Here is a 24,760-nt window from a genome sequence, read left to right on the forward strand (position 1 = left end):
CGATCTGGCACTTGCTGGCCTTGATCGTCAATCCAGCTTGTCTCAGGGCCTGGAGAACAGCTTGCAGGTGACGCAAGTGATCCTCCCAGCTGTTACTGAAGACGGCTATGTCATCCAGATAAGCAGCAGAGAAACTCTCCATTCCGGTGAGGATCTGGTTTACCAGGCGCTGAAACGTGGCAGGTGCGTTCTTGAGCCCAAAGGGCATCACACAGAACTGGTAGTGGCCATTGGGCGTGGAGAAGGCTGACCTTTCCCTTGCTCCATCAGTCAAAGAGATCTGCCAGTACCCAGAAGTAAGGTCAAAGGTACTTAGATATTGGGCAGCTCCCAGCCGGTCAATCAATTCATCCGCCCTAGGGATCGGATGAGCATCAGTTTTGGTCACTGAATTCAGTCCCCGATAGTCCACACAGAACCTCAGTTCTGGTTGGGCACCCGGTGGTGCAGCTTTTGGTACTAACACCACCGGACTGGACCAGGGGCTGCTAGAAGGTTCGATCACTCCTAGCTCCAGCATCTTAGTGACTTCACTATGAATGCTGGCCTTCACCTTGTCTGACATCCGGTAGATCTTGGACTTCACAGGTGGGCTGTCTCCTGTGTCCATGTCATGGACGCACAGGTGAGTCCTACCCGGGACAAGGGAGAACAACGAGGAGTACTGCCCCAGGACCTGGCGACAGTCCTCCTGCTGTTCAGGAGTTAGAGATGGGGAGAGAATCACTCCCTCCACCGACCCATCCTTCTCTTGAGACGCAAACAGATCAGGGAGAGGCTCGCTTTCCACGTCCTCTCCTCCGTCAGTCACCATCATCAAGATGACTTCGGGCCTCTCGTGGTGGGGTTTGAGGCGGTTGGCATGCAGCACCCGCAGGGGCTGACGAGGGGTCTTCAGGTCCACCAAGTAGGTAGCCTTACCCTTCTTCTCCAACACCTCAAAGGGTCCTGACCAGCGATCCTGGAGGGCGCTAAGCTCTCCGGGTTCGATCACCCACACCTTCTGGCCAGGCTCCAACTCCACCGGGTGAGCATTGTGGTCATACCACGCCTTCATCACTGCTTGGCTGGCTTCCAAGTTGTCAGAAGCTTGCTTCCACAACTTAGCCATTTGGCTCCGGAAGGCCAGCATGTAGCTCACCACATCCTGGGGAAGCTTTCTGGGAGTTCTTTCCCATCCGTCCCTCACCAGGTTGAGAGGTCCACGTACAGGGTGCCCATACAGAAGCTCGAAGGGGCTGAAGCCCACTCCCTTCTGTGGCACTTCCCTGTAGGAAAAAAGTAAACAGGGTAGGAGGACGTCCCATTTCCTCCGCAGGCTTTCAGGCAGACTTCTGATCATGCCCTTCAAGGCATTGTTAAACCTCTCCACCAGACCATTGGTCTGGGGGTGGTAAGGAGTGGTGAACCGGTATGTCACTCCACACTCCTTCCACATGGCCCGCATGTACGCTGACATGAAGTTGGTCCCCCTGTCGGACACAACTTCTTCGGGAAAACCCACTCGGGTAAAGATTCCCATCAGGGCCCTAGCCACAACAGGTGCTGTTATGGTCCTCAGAGGTATTGCCTCTGGGTACCGTGTGGCATGATCCACCAAAACCAGGATAAACCTGTGACCAGCTGTAGTTGGCGGATCTAACGGACCCACAATGTCGATGCCCACCCTTTCAAAGGGGGTGCTAACGACAGGAAGTGGTTCCAGGGGAGCTTTCAGCTTCACCCCTGTTTTCCCACTGGCTTGGCAAGACACACATGTCCGGCAGTAGGTATCGGACGACACTCATCTGAGGCCAATAAAAGTGTGGGACAAGACGGGCGAAGGTCTTGTCTTGCCCCAGGTGTCCTGCCAATGGTATCTCGTGAGCCAACTCCAGAAGGAAGGCTCGATAACGTTGAGGAACTACCAAGGCTCGTGACGATCCGTGTAGGGGTGCCTTGGGTTCACTGTAGAGGAGGCCATCCTCCCAGTAAACACTGTAGTTCCCTTCAACGTTCCCTGCTGCCTGGGCTTCGGCCTGTCGCCTCAGCCCTTCAAGGGTAGGGCACTCCCACTGGCCCTGGCAGAATTCCTCCCTGGACGGGCCTCCCTCCACGTGCCACTCGGCCGGGATGGGTAGGTCCTCCAGGTTGGTAACGTCCCCCACCGCAGACTCCTGGTCCACCACCTCCGGTGGCCTATCCGTCCTACGGGGTGGGGACGCCGAGGCAGGCTCCTCCTGTCCTCGGTTCTTCCCTTGACTGGCAGCTGGCTGGGCCTTTGTTCCAGGCTCCAGCCGAAATGAACTCCCTCTTCGGGTAGTCGCGGACCTTGTGCTAACAGAGGCCCAGTCAGGTGTACCCAGCATCTCAGTGTGAGTCCGGTATTCCACCTCCTTCCAAGCGTTGTGCTCCATGTCATTCCCCAGCAGACAATCGACTGGCACGGCAGGGCTTACGGCAACTCGAAGTGAACCTGCAACCCCCCCCCATTCAAAGGGAACCTCGGCCACTGGATAGTGGCCTGTTCTGCCGTCAGCCATCGCGGCTGGGTGGAGTACATCGGGAATTACCTGCTCTGGAGACACCAGTTGGCTACGCACCATAGTCATACTGGCTCCTGTGTCTCTCAGAGCCTCCCCTCTTTGGCCGTTGATGGTGACCCACTGCCCATACTTTGCAGTATTTGCGGGCACCTGGATCTTAGGAACCATCTCCCGTTCTCCCAGGGACACTAAAGTGACACCCGCCCACTCCCTTCCCTTAGTTAAGGGCATCTCCTCCCCGAGCACTACACTAGCTACTCCGGGGGTCTTTCCTCCCGTGGGAGGGGGTGGTCGTTTCAAGCACTTCGGATCTCCTTTATAGTGTCCAACGCCACCGCACTCATAGCAATGGACAACCCTTGGCTGCTGACTCTGGCCAGGATTAGGGTTTCTGGGTGGGTTAGCCCTAGGGGTGAATCCTGTTCCCTTCCCTTGGAAGTTATTTTGGGGGCCTTTGGAGAACTCCTTTTTCTTTTCCCCTCCCTCTTTCTTCTGGGGGGCGCCCTGTCCGGCCTTTTGAGTATCCCCTCCAGTCCCCCTTGTGGACACCCGGGTACTAGCCCAAATGTCCGCCTCCTCAGCAAGCTTCCGGGGACTGGTCAGCTTGCTATCCACCAGGTGTTGCCGCAGTTCAGGGAAACATTTCTCGAGCAGGTGTTCCTTCAGTACTAGGTCAAACAACCCCTCGTAGTTCCTCACTTCACTGCCCTGAATCCAACCTTCAAGTGCCTTCTTTGCATAGTCCAGGAAGTCCACCCAATTCTGTGTGCCCAGTTTGTGACTACCCCTGAACTTCTGTCTGTACTTTTCGGGTGTTAGTCCAAACTTCCTTATGAGCGCCAGTTTCATGGTGGGGTAGTGGGTCTGCTCATCCTCCTCGAGGGCCAACAAAGCATCCCTACCAGCTGGAGGCATGTACTTGTACAATCCCCCTCCCCAGTACTTCTCTGGAACCCCATGGGCCCTCAGTGAGACCTCATAGGCCGCTAGCCACTTGGCGATATCGTCGTCCACTCCATAGCTAGCTACTATGTCCTTTGGCAGGTAGGGTTTAGGTTCCCTGGTGATTTCGTGGTCTTTGCTGCCACCATTAGGAACAGTTTGTGCCCCGATTCTTAGGATCTGAAGCTCTATCTCTTTCAGCCTTATCTCATGAGCCATCCTCTGTTTCTCCTTCTCATGAGCCATCCTCTGTTCCTCCTTCTCCTTCTCCAGCCTTGCTAAGTCCCATGTGAGCTGTCTCTTCTCCCTCCGGTCTGTTAACTCCACTTCAGATAAGCCACCACTAGAGACAGTGCTGCCCTTCCTAGAAAGTGTCCTGGGCCCCGCTGACAGGTTCCCCACCTCAGGTTGGTACATCTCAGCCCCCTCGGTGTCAGGCTCTCCATCCCCGTCTTCCTCCTCAGCCTTGCTTTCTCGGCGTGCCTCCCCCAAGCCCTTAAGCTGGTTTGGAGTGCACCCTTCTTTGCTCCTGGGGGACAGTACACCCCCTCCCGCTGGCAAAACTCCCTGAGTTGGGCCACAGTGTACGTTTCTAGATTTTCTAGTACAAACTCCATCTCGCCCACTCAGGTTAGAGGACAGGTTTTGTGCAGTAACTATGCAGGGGGGTACCTTTAATAATACCTCCTCCCACCACCAGAGTAAATTTGGAAAAAACAAAAACCCACAATTAGGAAGGCCGCTTTGAGAAAACTCCCGGTGTAGGCCTATGGACTACCCACAGTTATTGTTGAGTATACGTAGGCACAGCTCAATCCCACCACTGAACACCAATTTATGTTGGAAAACCACACTCCCACTCTGGAAGGGTTGGTGGTGGTCTCCCGGACACACTGTGGTAGCTTGGCTCGAGTGGTCAGAAATCAGGCTCCGTGCTAAGCATACAACATACCCAAACAATAACCATGCGTGCATCCGTTCCAAAAACGACTCTACACCGTAAAAATTATGAAAATATCTTTCTTTATCTTCTTTTTCTCTTAGTTGCTGATTGGATGAATAAATAACAATCACAATATACAAACTTTTAGAAAGTGCAGGTCAAATAAATACTGGCTTAATGATTCAATAAATAGGGGTGATCATAAATAAAGAAGGCATAAATATAAGTGCAATACATACAGGCAATTAAATATTCTGAGGCAATAAATACTGTAACCCAATAAATATTGTGCATCAATAAATACTGTGGACCAATAAATACAGTGGAACAATAAATAGGTTAAATACAATAAATACAGTGCCCCTAATAAATACTTAAAAGCTGACAGTGACACTCATGGAATCAGATCACTTTTGAATTCCTAAGGGCTGATTTGGCCCAGGCACAGCTTGTGGGGATGTGGGAGGCTTGAGGGTGTCTACTCCCTGGCTTGGACAAGGCTGAGGCCTAAACTGAGGTAGATAAAGGGGGGGAATACCAGAGACCTGGCTCTCTCTCTCCACACCACCTCTCTAGATTAGTCCCAGTTCACCCCGGGCACAGTCAGGTTGGTTCTAGCACCTCCCTAGCCCCTTAGAGCAGTCTCTCAGGTCTCCACAGGGCCTTAGGCGCCCTCTACTCCACTTACTGCCCTTTTTCTGATGCTCCGACGCCGCTGGAGTCGTGTCGATGCCGTGAGGCGGTTCCGGTGCGATGTCGGCGGCCTCGGCACAATGTCAGTTCTTTGACGACGCCGGCAGGCGGCTCCGGTCTCGATGTCGGCGGCCTCGGCTCGATCTCGACCTCCGATTCGATGGCGTCGGGCAGTCTTTACTCGATGTCGACTTCGGGCGGCTCCGGTCCGATGGCGACCTCGGATTCGATGACGTCGGCCGGCCTTGCCTCGATGTCGACTTCCGGCGGCTCCGGAGTGCGATCCTCACTCCCGACCTCCAGTGCTCCTCTCCTTAGGTTTCCGGCGACTCCGGAGTGCGACCTCCACTCCCGACCTCCGGCACGATTCTCACAGGTTCCGGCGACTCCGGAGTGCGATCCTCACTCCAGACCTCCGTTACACTTCACCTCGGTCTCCGACGACTCCGGAGGGCGGACTTCACTCCTCCGTTGACGCCGCTCACTCGACCTCGGGTGACTTCCTCCTCGACCTCTGGTATTCCTCACGACCTCTGACAGCGCCCTCTCTCGACCTCTGGCGGCTCCGGGTACGACGTCTGCTTTTCCAGTCAGCGCCGCTTCTCCACCTCGGGCTCCAGGTCTCAGGCTACTCGACGTCGGACTTCAGGGAAACCAGTTTCCAGGTCAGGATCTTGCTGTTCTCTTGTTTCTAAGGCCTGTTCCTGCTGTCCAGGTCCTTAGGATGGTTTTTCTGGCTTCTTCCCACACAGGGCTCTAGGCTGGGCTCCGTCAGTAGGGACTAGTATCAAGGGTGGGTTTATGGACCCCACTCCAGGCACAAGTTTCCACCCCTGCTGCTTCACTCCTTCCTCCTTCAAGTTTTTGCTGCTCACTCTTCACCAGTCAGGTGCCAACTGCCAGCTCCAACTGCCAACTCTCTGTCTTAGCTTCCCAACATTCTAAACCGCCTCCAACTGTCACAGGGTTCTGGAATGTTCTGGAAGGTGCTAGCAGGTTCCAGTGGATGCTGGTGATGTCACAGGTGGCCACCATTTTGTGCTCCAGGCCCTCAGACAGAAGTTTCAGGGGTAGCTAAAATGGCTCCCTGAATCTGCAGCAACACTAAAAAGTCTGGTGGTTCCCAAAAAGGAAAAATTCAAACAGGGTTTGAGGCAAAAGTGGGACAAAATAAATAATGATGAGGAGGGACCACCCAAAGGGCTGACAGGTCTAACAATGTGGAAAAAAAACAATTCTATAGTTTATTGCCATTAAAACAGAGACCATCTTTGATGTTAACCTTGGGTGAGTAGGCACACCTCTATCCCTGTGAATCTGCAGATAAGAAGGCTGCACTGTCAGTGTCTGAATCTGATCCCACGTAGTGAGAAGATCACAATAAAATTAGCCACCTTCAAAGTCAAGTGAGTTATTCACTGGATTAAAAGGAGTCATCATCTATTTAAGGAGTTTGCTGATTAGGCTTCAAATAGACGGAAGGGTGCATTCTGGGGAGTTCATCATATGGACTACTTCTAGAACGCATGAACATCTATCTCCAAGACAAATGAAGGACTCGCCTTGATTTTCAGGTGAGCCATCAACACAGATATGTCAAGCCTGACTGGTTGATATGTAGCTTGCATCTCACAAATAAAGTAAAATAGTTTTGACCAAGAGTGTTTAAGGAATCTCTTACCTTTATAGACACAAAGTAACAAACTACTTCCAGATGTGGACTAGCAGCAGGTACATGGTGGTCTTCTAACTTTCAGAAAAAAGCCCACACATCTTTGGGGTAAATTTAAGTACTCGCAAAAAACGTATCTAGTCATCAGTGGCGTGGAAGGTAGATTGCTGTCAAATGATAGTTCACAGAAGGGTTAATTGCTTTCTAGAAGGAAGGCAGTGGAAGGCTAGTTGAAATTAAGCCATTTCATCTTGAGACGGACCGTGAGGGCAGATGAATCCCGGAGGCAAGCACACATCTCAAAGGTATTACATTCCAGTATAATGAGACTAATCGGTGCAAACGCTTGAAGACACACACAGTGGTTTAGGGACTGGAACAAAGTTGTCAGAAACAGAGTAAAGATCTCTACAAATGGTTAACAACGGAGAGGTATGGTGAGGGCTCAACATGCTTTAAAGCCTAAGGTGAGTGGTCTGTACAGGGGTTAATACTCCGGCGTGGAGGGTAAAATCGGATGTGTGGGAATGATACGCAAGATGACTGAATAACGTATGCCAAGTTAATGGATTTATCAGGGCATGGAAGCAAAAGAGTAGTAGAGGAGCCTGACCAAGAGAAATTGTTTTCCCTAATCCAACATATTCAGCACCATGTTACTGAGAGTTCTGGTAGTGAGGAAATGTAGGTGTGGAAAAGTTTTGCTGAATCGGAGTACTTGAAGCCCGATCCCGCTGCGGTGGAATAAGTGACTGGAAGCGCAATCTATTGTCCAAGGTAACAAAGGTTTTTTTTGTTGTTTTTTTTTTTTGTTTAAATTTGTTTATTGGGATTTAGCATTTCATTTTACAAGTTGACATAATATCATTATAATATATTGACATGCGTAAGTAGGTATTTGAAAGATAACTGTGGAATACCGAGTTCACAACCTTATTGCATATCCAACACATTAGACAAGGTACAGTAAAATATTCTGGGAGGTACCCTCTTGCCTGACCTTTGTTTCTTTACTAGTATTTGGACTAGAACCTGGCTGGATGAGTTTCCCATGATCGCGGATTGTTGTTTTAGGTAACAAAGGTGTTTATAGCTGAAAGGGAAGTTGAGCGTTAGGTTGGCAGAGATGAGAATGAGGTCCACTAGAGATGTAAGGGCTGCGGCTGCATAAATATACATTGTTCTTGTACTCGGCTGGGTAAGCATGAGTCATTTAAAGGTGAACCACTGTGGACAGTTGATTGAGAGGCCATGACCTAAAACAGGCAGAGGAAGGAAAAGGAAGTGAAGCACAAGATTTGAGTTTGTCAATATGAGAGGAGAAGCGGAGAGGAGATTTAATGTCACCAAAGTTAGTTTTGTAGAGAGTTAAGAGAATGAAATCTAAGCCAAGCCCTTTAGGAAGGCTGATAGATTTGTAATGATCCAGGCATCAAGGCCTGTAAAGGTGCCGTACCAAAGAGAAACAGTTAACAAAACACATGTCGTTTCCATAGTGTACGGAGGGGCGGGAGAAACAAGCAGGGTTGAGAGAGCAACCTTATCAATGCTGATGAAAGATCAAGTAGAATGAAGACAGAAGAGTGGTGACGGTAATGAGCAGAGGGATTAAGCAGCAGACTTGATTAGTGCCGTCTCAGAGTGGTGAGAGCGAAAAATATTTTGAAGCGGGCCAAGAAAGCGCTGAGTTGAGAGCTAAGTGGCGAGTCTGTTAAAGAAAAGAGGTTCTTGAATTTTAAAGATGAAAGGAGCTAAAGAAATGAGGCACTAAGTGGCAGGAGATGAGGCTTGTCAAGTAGAGGAAGGATGATTATTTTCATATGGACCAGTGAGGTGGTGATGAGGAGGCAGGGTCTAGGAGTGTGGGTGGGGTAGAACAGGCATTGATGAGGAATGACCCGATAGAAGCTGACTGAAGAGCAGTCACTTCAGACTAGTGACCTCAAGATTGAAACCCCAAAGAGAATTATATGCGTGGTACTAGAAAATTATCAGTGGTGGCGTTCGAAATCCAAGAAAGGCCACTTGTGGCAGAGTACAATGATGTGCTCTGAAAATACAAAAAGGTGATGATTTAATGTGGTCAGTTTGATCGCAACTGGTTTTTGTACATCTATTTAGTAAGCAACTGTGAGAAAGTGCCCTCTTTCTGCATGGTTGCCCCCACTTTTTGCTGAATTGCTGATGTGCTTTGACTGCTAACCAGGTATCCCGGGCCTATGTTGTTTCCCTAAAACTGCATTGAAGCCTAAACCCAATTGGCATCTCTGGCTGCAGGTCAGCCCCTGGTAAATGGTACCACAGGTACCCAGGACACTGTGACCAGAGAAGGCCTCTACGGGCTACAGCACTTATTGTGCCACCCTAGGAGGTCCTGTACCATCACACTCACACACTGCCTTTGCAGGCCGCGTTTTGTGGTGCAGAACAAAGTTAAGAGTTGACATGGCACACATCCCTGTGTGCCATGCCTACAACCCACTGCCCTGGCATAGGTCAGTCACCCCTCTAGCTGGGTGCACTATGCCAGTGGTAATGGTACAGGTGCATGAGCCCTGTTCCCCTATAGTTTCCAAGTCCATTCTTAGACATTGTAAGTGCAGTGCTGCCATTAAGAGTATATGGTGCCGGGAGTTTGTCATTACGAACTCCACAGTACCATAACGGCTACACTCAAACTGAGAAGTTTGGTATCAAACTTCTCAGCACATTAAACCCACACTGATGCCAATGTGGGATTTAATGAAAATTGCACACAGAGGGCATCTTAGAAATGCCCGCTGAAAACTAACCTACCACTAGTGTCCAGGCTGAGTGGCTGCTTTCAGCTGCCACCACCAGACATGTTTCTGGACCCCTGGGTTGAGAGCCTGCTGCTCTCGAGGCCTGAAACAATGCACATCCTGGGGCGAGGTGCCAAGCCTCCTCCCCCAGGATGGGCAGTGTCCACGAAGGGGAAGCTTCAAAGGCTTGCCGCCTTTGTGAGCTTCCCCAGGCCACTTGCTGCTTTCAGCAACTGGTACCCACTGGTTCTGATCCCCACTTTTGGTGGGAGAACCAACAAGTGAGGAAGAGAGGTGTGCCCACCTCTGCCAACTCCACCCCTCGAGTTGGAGAGGCGAGGTGAAGAACAACTCTCAGTCCCCGCCATCTTGCAGATGGGGGGGACTCAGCCAACCAGGGAAAGGCTTATGCCCCCTCCCACTGGAGGGCGGCATAATAGGGGGTGTACCCACAACAGGGAAGGGACCCACTGGTCCCAACCTTTTACCTACCTGTAACGCCCCTAAATCTAGTATTTAGGGGCACCCCTGAACCTTGCTTCCTCAGACAAGAACCTGCAACAAGAATAGAAGAAGGACAGAATAGCCCTGCCGAAGCTAACAAGAGGAAGACACCCACTGACTTGGCCCCAGCCCTATCAGCCGGTCTCCACCTCGAACCTGCTCCTGCGAAATCCCAGTGTGTCCTGCAGCCAGGAACCTCGATAACCCCGGAGGACCTGCCTGCCTTCAACCACAAATACTGTGTCTCCCATGAACACCGGATTTGTTCATCAACAACCTCTGGGCCCGGCCGGAGACCTCAAATCCGCACCACTCTCCACCCGCCGTCTACAGCCGAGCTTGAGTGGGCAAACACCACAAGGAGGTCTCCCGGCAATCCTGACACGAGATCTGGCGACCCCTGACCTGCCTCAGGCCTCTAGCCGACGCCTGCAGCCCCAACCCCCCCCCCACCCCCCCAGCCGCGACTATGAGCTGGTAAGAAGATCTGATCCTAAAAGGCACCCTGCACCGAGGCCCCACGACCTTGGGTACCCCAACAGACTGTTCCTAACCAACCCCCAGCATCTCAACTTACCTCTCGAAGTGGTGGTCGCACTCAGAAGACCTTCGTCCCCGAGCCGGCTGTGCCTTTGCAAACCGGAGGTTCCCCATTGCAAACAGAGCGCCCGACGTCGAACAGCACCCTGCACCCGTCCGCCCTAGTGCTGAGGGTGCACCTTTGGTGATACTTTGTTTCCCCATTTGCCCTGAGCTAAAGTCCAGGAGCTTTGCTCCCACAACCAAGTGGCCTGCTCGTCAGCAGGCACCAAACGGAAGCCCCCTTTCACACGTTAGATAACATTGGGCCTCAGCACTCTGCACCCGGCTGCCATAGTGCCGCTGAGGGTGTAACGAGAGTGCATACCTGACCCTGGGGGACCCCTGAGTCTACTCCCAGAACCTCAACTCCCACTACCGAATACTTACCCTAAAACCGATAACACTATTTTCCTCCATAGGATAACATCGACTGTTTTTCTTGGAAAAGTTTCTAAGTGTTGAGTTTGAAAACCTAAAGAAATTCTTTCAAATTGTACTAACAAAAACGATTTTACTTACCTGTTTACAGGAAATGTCCCAGTGTAGTATCCAGGTATACTACACTGTAAGAAAAGTAATCTCAAAAGTAACTTACCTGTAATTTTACTAAAAATCCCATTCAAAGTATATGTACTGTATCCTGAAAAGCATTGCATTTTCAGTTACACTATTGTGATCGAATCAAAGTACATTTACCATTGCAATTCAAACTGTGTTACAACTGTATATTTACTGCAAAGTACTTAAGTACTTATCACTTACCTGTGCCAGGCTTGCTTGGTTCTAGGAAATAAATTAACTAAAAGAATATTTTTATACAAAAACAATTGGTCTGAAGTTCAGTCTTGCAGTGTGTGAATTCATTTGCTGACTGAGTGGGTCAGCAAAAGTGGGTGAGCCTTACTGCTCGACCACACTACCACAAATAGAGAGTAAGGTGCTATCTAACTTTAGCTCTGCCTACCTTTGGGGTTCCACCGGACTCTTGTGCACACTATACCTCACTTTGGTATAGTATATACAGAGCCAGCTTCCTACAGCAACATACTCTGCTGCAGCATGGTGCTCAAGGGAATTAGCCAAGGTTGGGTGGGTAATGGGGATTGATGCGTATGTAGTAGTATTCTGAGGCCCATTCCAGCTCTCAGTAATATCAGGAAGAAGCGGGATTAGGAGTCGAAAAGGTCGCAGAGTGCTCAAGCTTCCAGAGCCATGCAAGACAAGACAGTGGGAGGGGGAGGAGAAGGGTGAGCGAGCGATTGGGAGTAGTCATAGGATAAGAGGCGGAGGTCTATTAGATGTCCAGGCAGAGAGAGGGATGAGCTTCTATTCTGGTCACTTGCTGTCACTGCAGCTTGTTGAAAGGAACTAAGCAACTGAGCTCGGCATGATGGAAGGTAAGGCAGGAGCAGCCTGGTAAGAGCGTTGGGGCCGGGTGGGGGCTCGACAGACGACAATGAGGGAAAATCAAATAAATAACTAATTTCCCCTTGTCATTGTCTGTTGAGTCCCCCACCACACCCGCCTCAGTGATCTTACCTGCACGGGCCGCTCCTGGGGTAAGGTAAGTGGAGAGAAATGAAGATGCTTTTTCGACTTTGTAAATGAAATAATTGTTTCCATCTTTGATGAGCAATATAAAGATTGACATACAAAAACGGAACACTTGTCGTTATTTAAGTAGAAGTAGCTGCAGTGTACAAGTAAGAGAACTTACACTACACATTGCATGTTTTCTTAGAGAATTGAGAAAAATACATCTTTTTACAGAGCCCATAGTATATATTTTCTGTTCACTGTGGTTAATAAGACGATATTATTCCTTGGAAAAATTGGGTATGGAACCGAGAACCTATATTATGCAACAACAGTACGCGAACGCAGAAAATGCAACTCACAGACTACCACTTGGGAGGGGGCTGGCAAGGACAGTGTGACTGAAACGGATAAGTGTAACTTCAAGACTCAGCTTCGTCTTTGTGAATCTCTGCTTTGCCAATTATTATTGAGCGCTCTTGGACCTCAGTGCCTTGGTTTCTCCAATGTATACCGAGCGCCTGCTAGGGAATACTTTTGGTTGCCTTTGCACAACAGATACAGTTGTGGGCTGGAAAACAGCATGTAAGAAAGAGACCCACGCTCAAAACCCATCAGCTCTTTAAGAGAATAGATTGTCTGGCAACTATGGCTTTCTAATAAAGTGTATGACAAAATAAACATTTCCCACTGTCCATTCTCCCTTCACACCCTTCAGTCTTAACCCCAGAATCAACCACATTCAGGTCCCAAACAGTGAGGAAATTATTTGGGGCATTTGAGAACTTTGTTGTGATGCTACTTTTAGAATATGATATTTTGAGAACTTGTCCTCCAGGATTAGAGCGAATGAGTGTGCTCTACTTGGACTAGAGCAATGGTTTGCTTCCTCTTCATTGGACTCCCCCCACGAATGAGATCCGGGATGGCTGCTTGGTATGCAGACCATCACAGCGACTGTTTATTTTCTGCTGCATGTGTATTACAGTGGGTGTTTTAACTCAATATCCCACTCACCACAACAGGCACATTTTTGTTCAAGTTATAGGGTAAGGTATTTCTGAACAATTCACCTTAACTAAACGAATGCACACCATTGGTTGAGAAGTTTGAAGTAATTTGCTACACTAGTTTTAAACTATGATCAGAGTTCAAGCAGAGACATTTAAGATAAAGTCACACTCTTCAACAGGAAACAATGAAGTGTACAAATCCACCAATCTACTTCTAGCTTATGGTTTTAAAAGTAGTCACAATGGTCTTGAGTCTGGACAGCATTCTGAATAATGTAATCTTCTAGCTGAAATTTGTTCATGACCAGCACTGCCAAGTGGGCCCCTGCCCCACCTCCCGTGCTTTAAGGGCTTACCATTGAAGTCTCTTCAAAGTCTCTCTTGAGCTGTTTCATGTCCTTCTGGAACTGCTGCCTCAGCTGTTCCAGTTCTTGGTCATGGCTGGCAACTTCCTCTTTTAGAGCGCCTTTTAGGGCCCCCAACTCGCGCTCCCTCTGGTGTAACAGCTCCTCTTGTCTCTGCTTATCCAAGCCTATCTGTCGCAGCTGTTCCTGCAGCTGTTGCAGCTCCTAGAAGAGAAGATAGCACAGTGTAGGTGAACCAAAAAGGTAATTGGACTCACAGAGTTCCATTATTTCCGCTCTTCCACTACAAATCTATATCTTGCCACTTCCAGTTTTTTTCTTTTCCATTGATGGTTCTAACAACTAGGCCTCTAATGCATTTGGATATGCTGCCCTAGCAAGCAGTTGTCTCGCTGAATTCTGTAATAATGTCCAAATGTGTGGATGATCAGGAGGAGGGCTATCTGTCTGGACTCCTACATTAGGGCAGTGTTCCACTACTCCCCAATTGTCTCACGGACGAGCATTCTCCAACCCATTGTCTCCTCTTCTATTCCAACCCATTGCTCCATTCCTCACATAAACGTTTCCATCGAAACCAGGTATGATGGATGTTCCTTCTTCCCGTCCAGGCCAATTGCCATAACCCTAGGTGACTTTTGCTGTCTCTCCCACCATTAATGTTCACCAAAGCTATCCTGCATATCATACCCTTTTCAGTGCATCCGCCTCATCTGCATCCACAGAGCCGCTCTTGAAGTGATCCACTTCTACCTGCATGGTGGCATATCTCTCTCGGACCTCCCGCAGCTCATCTTCAAACTCCTCTTTCTCCAGCTTTGCTTGCATCAACCTATGAGGGGGTTGGTGGGAGAGCAGGTGATCGGGGAAAAACAGAATGCAATAGAAATGAGCATAAGTAAAATACAAAAGGTAGATATCTTTAGAATCCAAGGTTCATATTACCACACTAAGATTGCAAAAATAAAAGAACAAACCAGAGCTATGATGATCTAAATTCTCTGTTCTCCTGCAACAGATTTCAAGGGAAAGAGGTTGATTCGGAAAAGATGCAGAACAGCACCCATTTCCAATAAAAAACAGAATATACTCAGTGCCCTGTCAGTACTGTAACTTATAAGAATAGAACTTCGTTTACATGTGGGGGAAATAGGTCAATCGGAAATATGGTACTTAAAAAAGGGCACTACAATTCCTACCAAAGTTATATCATTTATACAGCAGATGTAGACGCTCATTTAAAGTAAGATGGAAAAGCGTAATATATTAGGAAGCATTTGGAGTTCTCTGATGGTGAAGAGGTCACCAAGCCTTACTTCTGGGTTGTATACTTCCAACTAGTCAATGAAATAAAGGTAACAGGTATGGAATTTATCAGGGTTGACAGAAGACGTATGACCTCTACTTTTGTGTCTTCACAGCAGAGCCATGGGTACAAGTAGGGGTAGTTTGGATACCCTGCAGCTAAGCATGCAGATTAAACAATTCCAAGGTCGGGAGGGCTCAATAAGCAACACTAGTGAAATTCTTCAAGTTCTTCAAATGATCAGTGTGCTAAATGGCAAATTGAATTGTATGGTATGGGTAACATCTTAATTCAATGCAAGACTGGTTAAAAACATAATGGGGCTCAAACTTTTTCAGGGGTGGGCAAAATGCAGTTGAGGGCTAACGACATCAAGAAAGTTCCCTAGGGGTATCATAGTTTATGGGCCCATGAATAAACAAGCCTCTTACATCTGATATTTTTCAGGTAGCAGATTGCTCCCACTGGTTTGACGAGAGCTCACTCACCGGGAACTAGAAATTAGGACTGGGGCCCAACCACATCTTTGAGTAATTTTGGATTACTAATCAGTCTACATGCTGCGGAACACAATGTATTTGCTTTTGCCATATCACAGGTTTTACAATGAGTTGTTCTGCCTGACTCTGAATACTATGCTTGTTTTTAAGCTCTGTCTGCTTCTTCACTGCCTGGAAAAATAAACCAGGTTGTCTGCAAAACACATTAGTTGACCTGTTTTAATGATTTGGATATACATTTCTTTTTATTTATGCTGAATTTATGAGGGGATATAAAACATCCAAGTTTTAAATGTCAACATAATTGTGAATTCAAATGTTTATTGGGGACCTGTTCAAACCTCTTATTTGTAGTGCTGAAGAGCAAGGGTACATTATATTAGAAGTGCACCCGAAGATGAGCATTGGGCCAGAGTTTCCATCCTCATCAGTTATGCGCTATTGTAGACAAAAAAAACTGTATGATTTGCTTTGTTTATGACCAGAGGTGGAATTTTGATCTCAGGTACCCCTTTCATGGCACAAATATTGTGCAAACCATAAGAGAGAGAGAGAAAAGTTATACAAAAGGGCACAGTTTGACCATCTGAGCTCCTAAACTGTATTTGTAACATTTTCAGTGTCTGAGCTTCCAAAGTGTCTGACTGAATTTTCCAGTTTACTTTGATTCAATGCTAACTTTTGCTTTAGGAATGTTAATTTGACAATGATTTTCACAACAGCAGGAGCACCTTTAGTAGGCTAGCACTATTGACAAATTGTTCCATTTGAGTTTGATTGAATACAGAGGAGTAATCAGCACAGCATTAAGCAGTGACAGACACAGAGTGCAGTTAAAGTGGTCACAGATAGGCTCTCATAAGGAACTGGAGCACACCAGGAACATGCAGGAAGAACCGAAAATGAACAAGAACAAAGTGATTTAGGATACATTTTGTAAAACTTTTTTTTATATAGAGATAATCTACATGTGCCATTTGAATTCTCATTCATGTACCATTGTGCATCGCAAACAAAGTATTTAACAGATCTCAGACTAGGCCACTCCATCACAGTTTTTGCTAAAATGGTGTCTTTGTCTGTCAAAATCTATGGATAAATATATATAAAACAATATGTACAGGTGTGTTAAGCTATCCATTTTATTTCGCCAAAATTCTTTATAAAAAGACAATTGCATCAAGTGATTGTGCCTAAAATTAATGTGTGGATAAGTTGAATGTTGTGCACCTAAACTAGACACTCAGAAAAACTAGTTTGCAAACACATTTTTCAGAAGTCTCTAAAAGGGAAACCAAGCAATAACTGGAATGGTACCTTTGTATGCTACTTTAATCTACACGACCACATTACACTACCCTTTCAGGAGCCTTGAACGGTCCTATATAGTACACAAGTGCCACAGATTAGAGTCAGTGATGCATATCCTACATTTGTTGCATTATAGAAGTGAAAATGCTGTCTAGTCCTTGGATTCCTGATGAGTTAACAGAATTTCTTAGGTTAATAAGAGCTTTAAATATCAGCATTACTCTTTACTATGACGCTTTACTCTATTGATTTCGCTCTGGCGTGTGTTGGTTCATGCCATTGATATGGCCTTGTAGAGCTCTATTACTGCGACCTTGTCGGCTAAATTCAGACTTCCTGGCTGCTTGAAAGCGAGAAGAATCGATTTGCATTGCACCTTTGGACGACTGGGGTGTGAACACTTGATTAAAGTGGTGCTTTAGAAATGGTTTGACACAGCAACTGCCATCACAAACTATCTGTGAAGAGCATGAAATCACTACTTGCACTTCAAATTCTTCATAATAATGATAATAGTGACAGTAACAACTATCCGCAATAGTACTATGAAATGCAAAGTGCAATGCTCTTTTAACATTATTAACGGTTTAGCAAAATACCTTTATACTAAGATAACAAACCACTTTACTCAAACAATAAAATAACTGGCATCAAAAGTAAAGCTTTAAAAAATGCACTAACACAGAAGAATCCTGTCGCAATATTTCATAAATATGAAATCTTCTCCGGTATTTACCTTGGTGCATAGAGTACATACTCTCTTGTACACCTATGCAAACACTAACAATGTTCATTTTTCAAGACAGAGTTCGCATCCAGCCTAAATGGGTAGGAGTCAAAAATAGGCTTGCACGTCTTTATCTACTTGGCAGGTCCACATTAAACGTTCCAGCTCTTCCCCGACATGAACATATAGGACGCCATTTAGAGGGTCATTCCTCCTATTCCATTTGTTTTGGATGGAGCTCGCTAAAGTTTGCGAATAGTCTTTAACCTCTTCGCTGCGGCGCAAATTCCGCCGTAGCGCTGCCGCAGTGCTGGACATTCCATTCTTGGGCGTGGTCATGACGTCTCCCGGCCGTCATCCGCACACGCCCATCGTGACTCATGACGGCCGGGAGACGTCATGAGCATGGAAGAAGTTAAAGAATAAGCCTCAAAAGCGAACCACTAATGCCAAGAGCCAATGCAGGCTTACATTTGCTTGTATCCGTAACTTTGCTTGAAATTGTACATTGCAGGCCTACCACGTTTTTCAAACGCACTACAGAATAGCTCAGTTTCTTGAAATTCCTCCAATATGTTTAACTCTGAAAGCTCACATAGTAGTGTATGAATGAAAAACTGGATAATGGATCCTTGCTGACCTTTCGCCTGTGTTAGGAAAACTATCATTACGAAAATATTTTGTAACCAACATAAAATGTAAAAAGCGCTCAGTAGCTTCCGGTACATAGGAGGGAACTAAATAATGTTAATGCGAAACCGTTAGGCTGCTTTCTTACAACATTTATTTTTGGGGGAAATGCAACACAACTAAATGAAGATTTAAATAAACTGTCAGCTACAAAAATAAATTCGGATCAAATGCAGCATGGACCCTCTTGCATCCCTCCAAAAAGTCAAATAAGATTTGCTTTGAAAAATAATCTACAGGTTTTAAAAAAATATTTGGAATGTTGCACTCGCAACTCAACAGCACAGTGACACTATAAGCTTCCCTGTCGAACATCAAGTGCGCTGCTGAGGAACGTACCCTAAACAAGCTCCAGCAACAATTGAATACACACATGCCACAAGGCTGTCCATAAGAGAAGCACTGTCAATCTTTTTGCAGCATACGCACTTCCATAAAGTTACTCGCGCCCATACTTAGTATAGCCTGCCAGCGCAGATTTAATCCAGCCAGAGACACTACAAAATACCAAGCTAGCAATACATACCTGCTCCAGTTTTCATCGACCGGGAGGTAATTTATGCTATGGGTATATCACTCAATAACAATACCATTACTTTAGAGTAATTTACCTCCAGGTGAATTAGTTGGACGAAGTAGCTCAGCTGGGTCTATTATCAACAAAGTTCTTAGGAATGTGATGAAGATTTACTGCACTGTCCACACAGAGTTCGACTGACCTGAGGGAGGCACTCTACATCAAACGAAAACAACTTACTCTGGCAAAAACCAAATGAGGATCAGCCAAGAAGAGAAAACCGTGAATGGTCTACTACATAGCCTTGGTCTAGGTCACTGTGGAGAAAATTCCCCATGTTATAATCCGAAGCAGATTCAGAATGGTGGCGTCTAAGCCACAGGTTTCAAGGTGGACCAGGTGATCCCCATGTCCACCTCATCAAATGCTGCCATGAAGGTCACAAACCACATTATAATGCAGACTTACTGAATCTTGGGAACTCGCCCAGTGGTTAATTGTGAGTAGTACGGCCTACAGCCTGCTTGCTCTAGAGGTTTCCTTGCAGTTATAGATTTTGCAGTTAATATGTTTATTCACAATTACACATAGTCCTTGGCTTAACGGTCCATAAATTCAGTACAACTATATGACTAACATCCATAATACAGTGGGAGGCTAGGGCCATCCAAGCCAAAAAATACACTTCGACGTTATTTAGGATGGTTTGATAGACTGCACTTGCATGAGGTGTTAATGATGGCTCGACAAGCCTGATGGGGAGGAGTTTCCTAGCAAATAAACACTGGCAAAACACAGGCATGCACAAATGTGCACAGACTGTTTGTGCCATGTCTCAGTGTAACCTGTCTGTTTCGGTTTCTCCTATGCCTTTGCCATATGTTTTTTCATTACCTACCCTTGGAGAAAGTGATAAAGGACGAGTGAATTGTGTTGTCGATAGAGATGGCAGGCACTGTATTAGTATTAACATCCATAACCTTGGTCGATGCTGTTAGGGCTTGGAGAGTATCAGAGACGGACACTTGTTTCCAATCCGGCGAGGACCTGGCCTGGTAGTTCAGGCTGGACTGTTCCCATGGACAGCGGGGCCAAGACCGATTGTGAGCAATTGGTGAGCAAAAAACAATGGATTTAGGCCCAGATCTCTGTACTGGAGTGAATGTTTGACATCATTCAGCATTCCACCCATCAATTGTTCTTTTTGAATTTGAGCACCCCAAGTGGGACAGACGTGGGTCCCTTGCTTGATGTGCCACTGGAGTTAAGCTAGCCTGGCTGATGAGTAGTGATACCCTGAAACCGGTCCCAGGATGCTGGTTTCCAGTCAGGCGAGGACCAGGCCTGGCAGTTCGGGCTGTACTGTTCCCATAGGGAGCAGGGTCAAGACTGATTTGCATATGGCTAGGTCCAAAATGGAATGGCATAGTGAGCAAAAGAACAATGGATTTAGGCCCAGATCTCCGTACCGGGGGTGAATGTTTGACATTGTTCAGCATTCTGTCCATCAATATTTCTTTTTATAAAATGATATATAGCACAGTGACCCAGCGATTATGTATTTTACCATCTGGATGGCCCACCACAACCTCTCATGATGGCCTCCACATGAGGAAGAACTCAAAGTTCCATTGCCACTAAAGACCTCGTGGCATCCAATAAAACAGACAAAGCAACTTCCCAGGATCCAAAGTGTCAGCAGATCCAACTGTAGAAACTCTTGCAGATGTGCGCTCACCATCAGCCAAAGGAGATACAAGACTAATGTTAAAGGATTTTAAAGAAAGACACATAAGCCCTGTTGTTGTACTTCACATAAACACATTAGACCAGAGACCAATTCTAAGGGGATGCACTGAGAGTGAAGTGAAAAGATGGTTACACAGGGTATAATACAGTGGCAACTGATAACTCTTTAGCAGGCAAGAATGTTTTTCACACAGAATTTCTTACATCTGTGGAAAAAACTAAGATCACTAGAGTAAGATATTACAATAAGTAAGCATGCAATGGTAATCTTGTTGCAGGTTTCAGACAATAAATGATAAGATAAGGAAAATGAGGGCAAAAGGCAAATAATACAGATCACAGGGGACTACTCTAGAGATCCAAAAATGCAAAAGAGACATCAGGCAGCAAAAGGCACAGTCGAATGGGAGACTGAGAACAGGAGGAAGGTAGACAATATTAACAGGCACATAGCTGCTAATGGCATATCAAACAATAGCAAGAAACCTGCCACAGAGACAAGTGCCACAAAAGATTACTGAGGCAAAAGGAAATAAAGGAGGAAGGAGTCACAAACAAGGGTAGTGGATGAGAAATGAGTAGAGAATAATAGTCACATTCTCTTACTCAGCAGCAAAGAAGAGAGAGAGAGAGAGAGAGAGAAAGAAACACGAGCGAGAGAGAGAGAACACATACTCTTGCTTTGTGCTGCGCAACTCTTCTTTGTTCTTCAGGAACATGTCTTTCCAGTGGTTAATTTCCTCACTGCTTTCATCCAACTCCCTCTGGAGGCTCCTTACCACAGAGTTTATTTTTTGTCGCTCAGACTCCAAACTCTGCTGGTCCTGTGGAGAAAAGACGGCAGGAGTGTCATATTCTCCCTCAAGGGACGACGAAGACTGAAATCAGTCAGAGGACACCATACAAAATACACGATCAAGCGTACCTTCACTGATCAATTTAAAGTGTTTGCCTTCTTTTCTTCTGTCCTATCAAATGTTTCGGCCATTCCCCTTCTACCGGCGCTAGAAAGTGCCTCTTTCTGTGTACTTGTAATAAATGTGCCAGTGTCCCATTCGCTTGAACCGGTTACACATCCCTTACTCTGGACTATGACATTGATGGTGCCTCCCAACCTTTTGCTTCAACCACATATGCATCCCCAGCCCCCGCCATGTTCCTTTCATACCTGCGATACACCTTCCATGTTTTTCCTCAGCTGATCCATGTCCTTCTGGTACTGCTGCCGCACTCTGTCCATCTCCGTGTCATGGTTAGCCACCTCTTCCTTCAGTGCACCCTTCAGTGCAGTCAGTTCCCTCTCACGCTGACGCAACAACTCATCTTGCTTCTGTCGTAAAAGTAACACTTCCTCCAGCTCCTCTCGGGTTTCTAATAGCTCCTGAAGAGAAAGCTCCTCTCGGGTTTCTAATAGCTCCTGAAGAGAAAACACAATATTAGTAAAGAAAGGTAAAAGTCTCTGTCTTAAAGTATCACAGCTTGTGACGAGTTGCGTACAATGGAAAAAGAGTATATGTATAACTCAACTACACAAACTAGGACATAAAATGCACTAACAATGAGGCATGAGAAGTGATTGACAAAATGGGAGAGTCAAAAGTGAATACCAACATCAGGTGATGTGAATGAATATGAGCGAAAGACACACACACTGAGACAGAGAGACTCATACACGAGGCACAAAGTACCAGGACAAGAAACATGGCAACACTGGAAAAGGGAAACCGGCATGCTCACTGGGAAAGAGAAAAAACACATTTGGACAGAAAAAGTACACAAGCAGACACAAGAACAGTGGGAAATGAAACTAGGACTAGAAGAAACACACACAGACAGGTAAGACGCCAACAGAGTGAGGACACACAGACAAGGAAGACGCAGACAGGAAAGATGCAGACACTGAGACATGGAAAAGAAAGCCACTGGAACAGGAAAAACAAAGCTACTGAGAAAGGGAAGACACATACAGATGGAAAGGGAGTACACAGGGACAGAGAATACACAAACACTATCACAGGGAAAACACAGACACCTGGACAAGGAAAACCCACACGCAGGGAAAATGAAGACAAGCCGAGGGAATGTAATGGCCCAACACTTGGACAAAGACTACACTAACACAGAAGCAGGAAATACAGTAACAATTAGATATGTAATAGAGTGACACTTGGAGGGCATGTCATGAGCAGAGATCCTCAAACAAGGAAATCCACTAACACTTAAGAGATTGGTGGATTGCTATTGACACACACACACACACACACACACACACACACACACACACACACACACACACACACACACACACACACACACACACACACACACACACACACACACACACACACACACACACACACACACACACACACACACACACACACACACACACACACACACACACACACACACACACACACACACACACACACACACACACACACACACACACACACACACACACACACACACACACACACACACACACACACACACACACACACACACACACACACACACACACACACTTGATGACATTAACAAAACCAAGCTCTCACCTACAGGGCTCCACTCGTTAAATAAAACCACAAACTGAACAAAACAGGCAGCATTCCAAACATTTACCTTTAGCAATGCCAAGAGGCCCTGTAAATAATGAACTATAACACAAAATAAACAACACAGACACACAAAGCTGTATCAATCTGGTTACAGCCAAAACATCCCACAGCCAGTCTCACAAACGCAGCAGCCAAAATATAACTTACTGGATAGGCATCTATAACGGATTTTGAAGATTTCAAAGACAGAAAGGTGGAACCCATAACCCTAAATAAAGCTTGATAGGTGGAGGAGATTGGATACAATAGCATAATCACAGCAATATAAAGTAGCATTTTGTGGGTTAGTCTGTCATACATAAGCAGGAATATGTGCAGGTTGGATGTTTTGGAGGGGATTATTTGCAGTGATAGGTAAACTGCATTAGTCTGGGTACAACTGTCAAAAGAAAACTGGGCAAACTGAAATAGTCTGGTGGCATTTACCTGCTCAGACATGGGCATCTTGCATCGGCCTAGATGTCTTCATTAAGACTAAACTTGAGGGCTTTTGGGATCGCTATTTATTGGCATATCAGTATAAAGAAAAAACAATACCAAATAATCTGGGCTACAAGCAGCCATAGCATTCCGAAAATCAACAAATCTAATTTGGTCACAGTTGCTTATCATTGTGGAATGGTTGGATCGTCCTGCTCATCACTCGCCCTCGGTGCCATAGCCAGCAAAAGAAAATCTCCCCCATAAGACAAAGGAAAAAGAAGAATACAACGAACTAGCAACCCCAACTTCCATTCCCCTCCCACCTTCCCCGTGGTGGAGAAGCTAACCCCCCCCCGTGCTAGCATCGCCCTCTGACACAGAGGATGCATGAGGAACGAGCGAAGACTCAATAGGCGCACTCTTTTATTCAATGCGTGCCATCTAGAATAGCCCCAGTGTCGACTCTAAAATTGGAACAGGTGGAGCCCTCTCGGTGTATGGGGGCAGACAGCTAGCAGGAGTCCCTTCGTAAGGCATGCCACTAATGGACCCTACTTATATTCAAAGTTCTTGTAGTCGTCTCTAAATATGTCTGCCATACGTTCGATCTCGAGTATTTTCCATAAGCGGGAGTGCCACTACGCCAGGATGGGAGCCTCTTTTCTTCTAAGTAGTTGCTACCGATTTTTTTAGCTGCACCCAGACAAGCCCACATAATGGCCTTATCCACCTTAGTTTGATATTCTAGGGTGGAATCCCTATGGCCCAGTAGGATCTTGTCTATGGAATTCGGGATCGGGTATCCTAGTATCTCTTTCATTTGGGATGGAATTTCTTCCCAGAATGGTTTAATTGTAGGGCAGTCCCACCAGATGTGGCGGGAGTTCCAAGGACTCCACACCCTCTCCAGCACAGATCCGAAGTGAGGGGAAAGATCTTTTAAGTACCAGTCGAATATGATCTTATAATCTGCTTCCCTCAAGACAAATGAATGGTTAAATTTAGGGATGTCTGTCCATAGGCGTTTCCAGTCTTCCTCAGAAATGTCTAGTCCCAGAGTCTCTTCCCAAGCATATTTAAATCGGGGTTGTGGCGCGGTCGTAGTGGAAAGCAGTAATTTATAGAGAAAGGAAATCATGCCCTTAGTCGAGCTGGTTTTTCGCACTAGTTTTTCTATCGGAGTCAGGTCTCTAGTTGCCGCTTCCCTAACACGTGGGTGTAGTACCCAATGCTTCAATTGTATGTAGTATGTGCTCAGAGGGCAGTACCCCATAGTCCCGTTGGCAGTTCTCAAACGAGAGGACGTCATAATTGTGAAAGAGGTCAGATATCACCTTGCAACCCCCTGCTCTTCACGT

At 46.5% G+C, this 24,760-nt stretch overlaps 1 protein-coding gene across 3 annotated transcripts in view; it reads right to left on the minus strand.

The window, feature by feature from the left end:
- The window catches only part of CGN (cingulin), a 235,070-nt gene that overhangs the window by 48,023 nt on the left and 162,287 nt on the right, over positions 1 to 24,760 (minus strand). For all 3 annotated transcript variants that reach the window (XM_085639426.1, XM_085639428.1, XM_085639427.1), the window contains 4 exons: positions 21,527 to 21,739; positions 21,034 to 21,182; positions 14,249 to 14,390; positions 13,550 to 13,762 (listed from right to left, as the gene is read on the minus strand). In XM_085639426.1, coding sequence (XP_085495552.1) covers positions 13,550 to 13,762; positions 14,249 to 14,390; positions 21,034 to 21,182; positions 21,527 to 21,739 — 717 coding nt within the window. The remainder of the gene's footprint in view (positions 1 to 13,549; positions 13,763 to 14,248; positions 14,391 to 21,033; positions 21,183 to 21,526; positions 21,740 to 24,760) is intronic.

This window comes from Triturus cristatus, chromosome 12 (assembly GCF_964204655.1).
Source record: "Triturus cristatus chromosome 12, aTriCri1.1, whole genome shotgun sequence".
NCBI classification, from domain to species: Eukaryota; Metazoa; Chordata; class Amphibia; order Caudata; family Salamandridae; genus Triturus; species Triturus cristatus.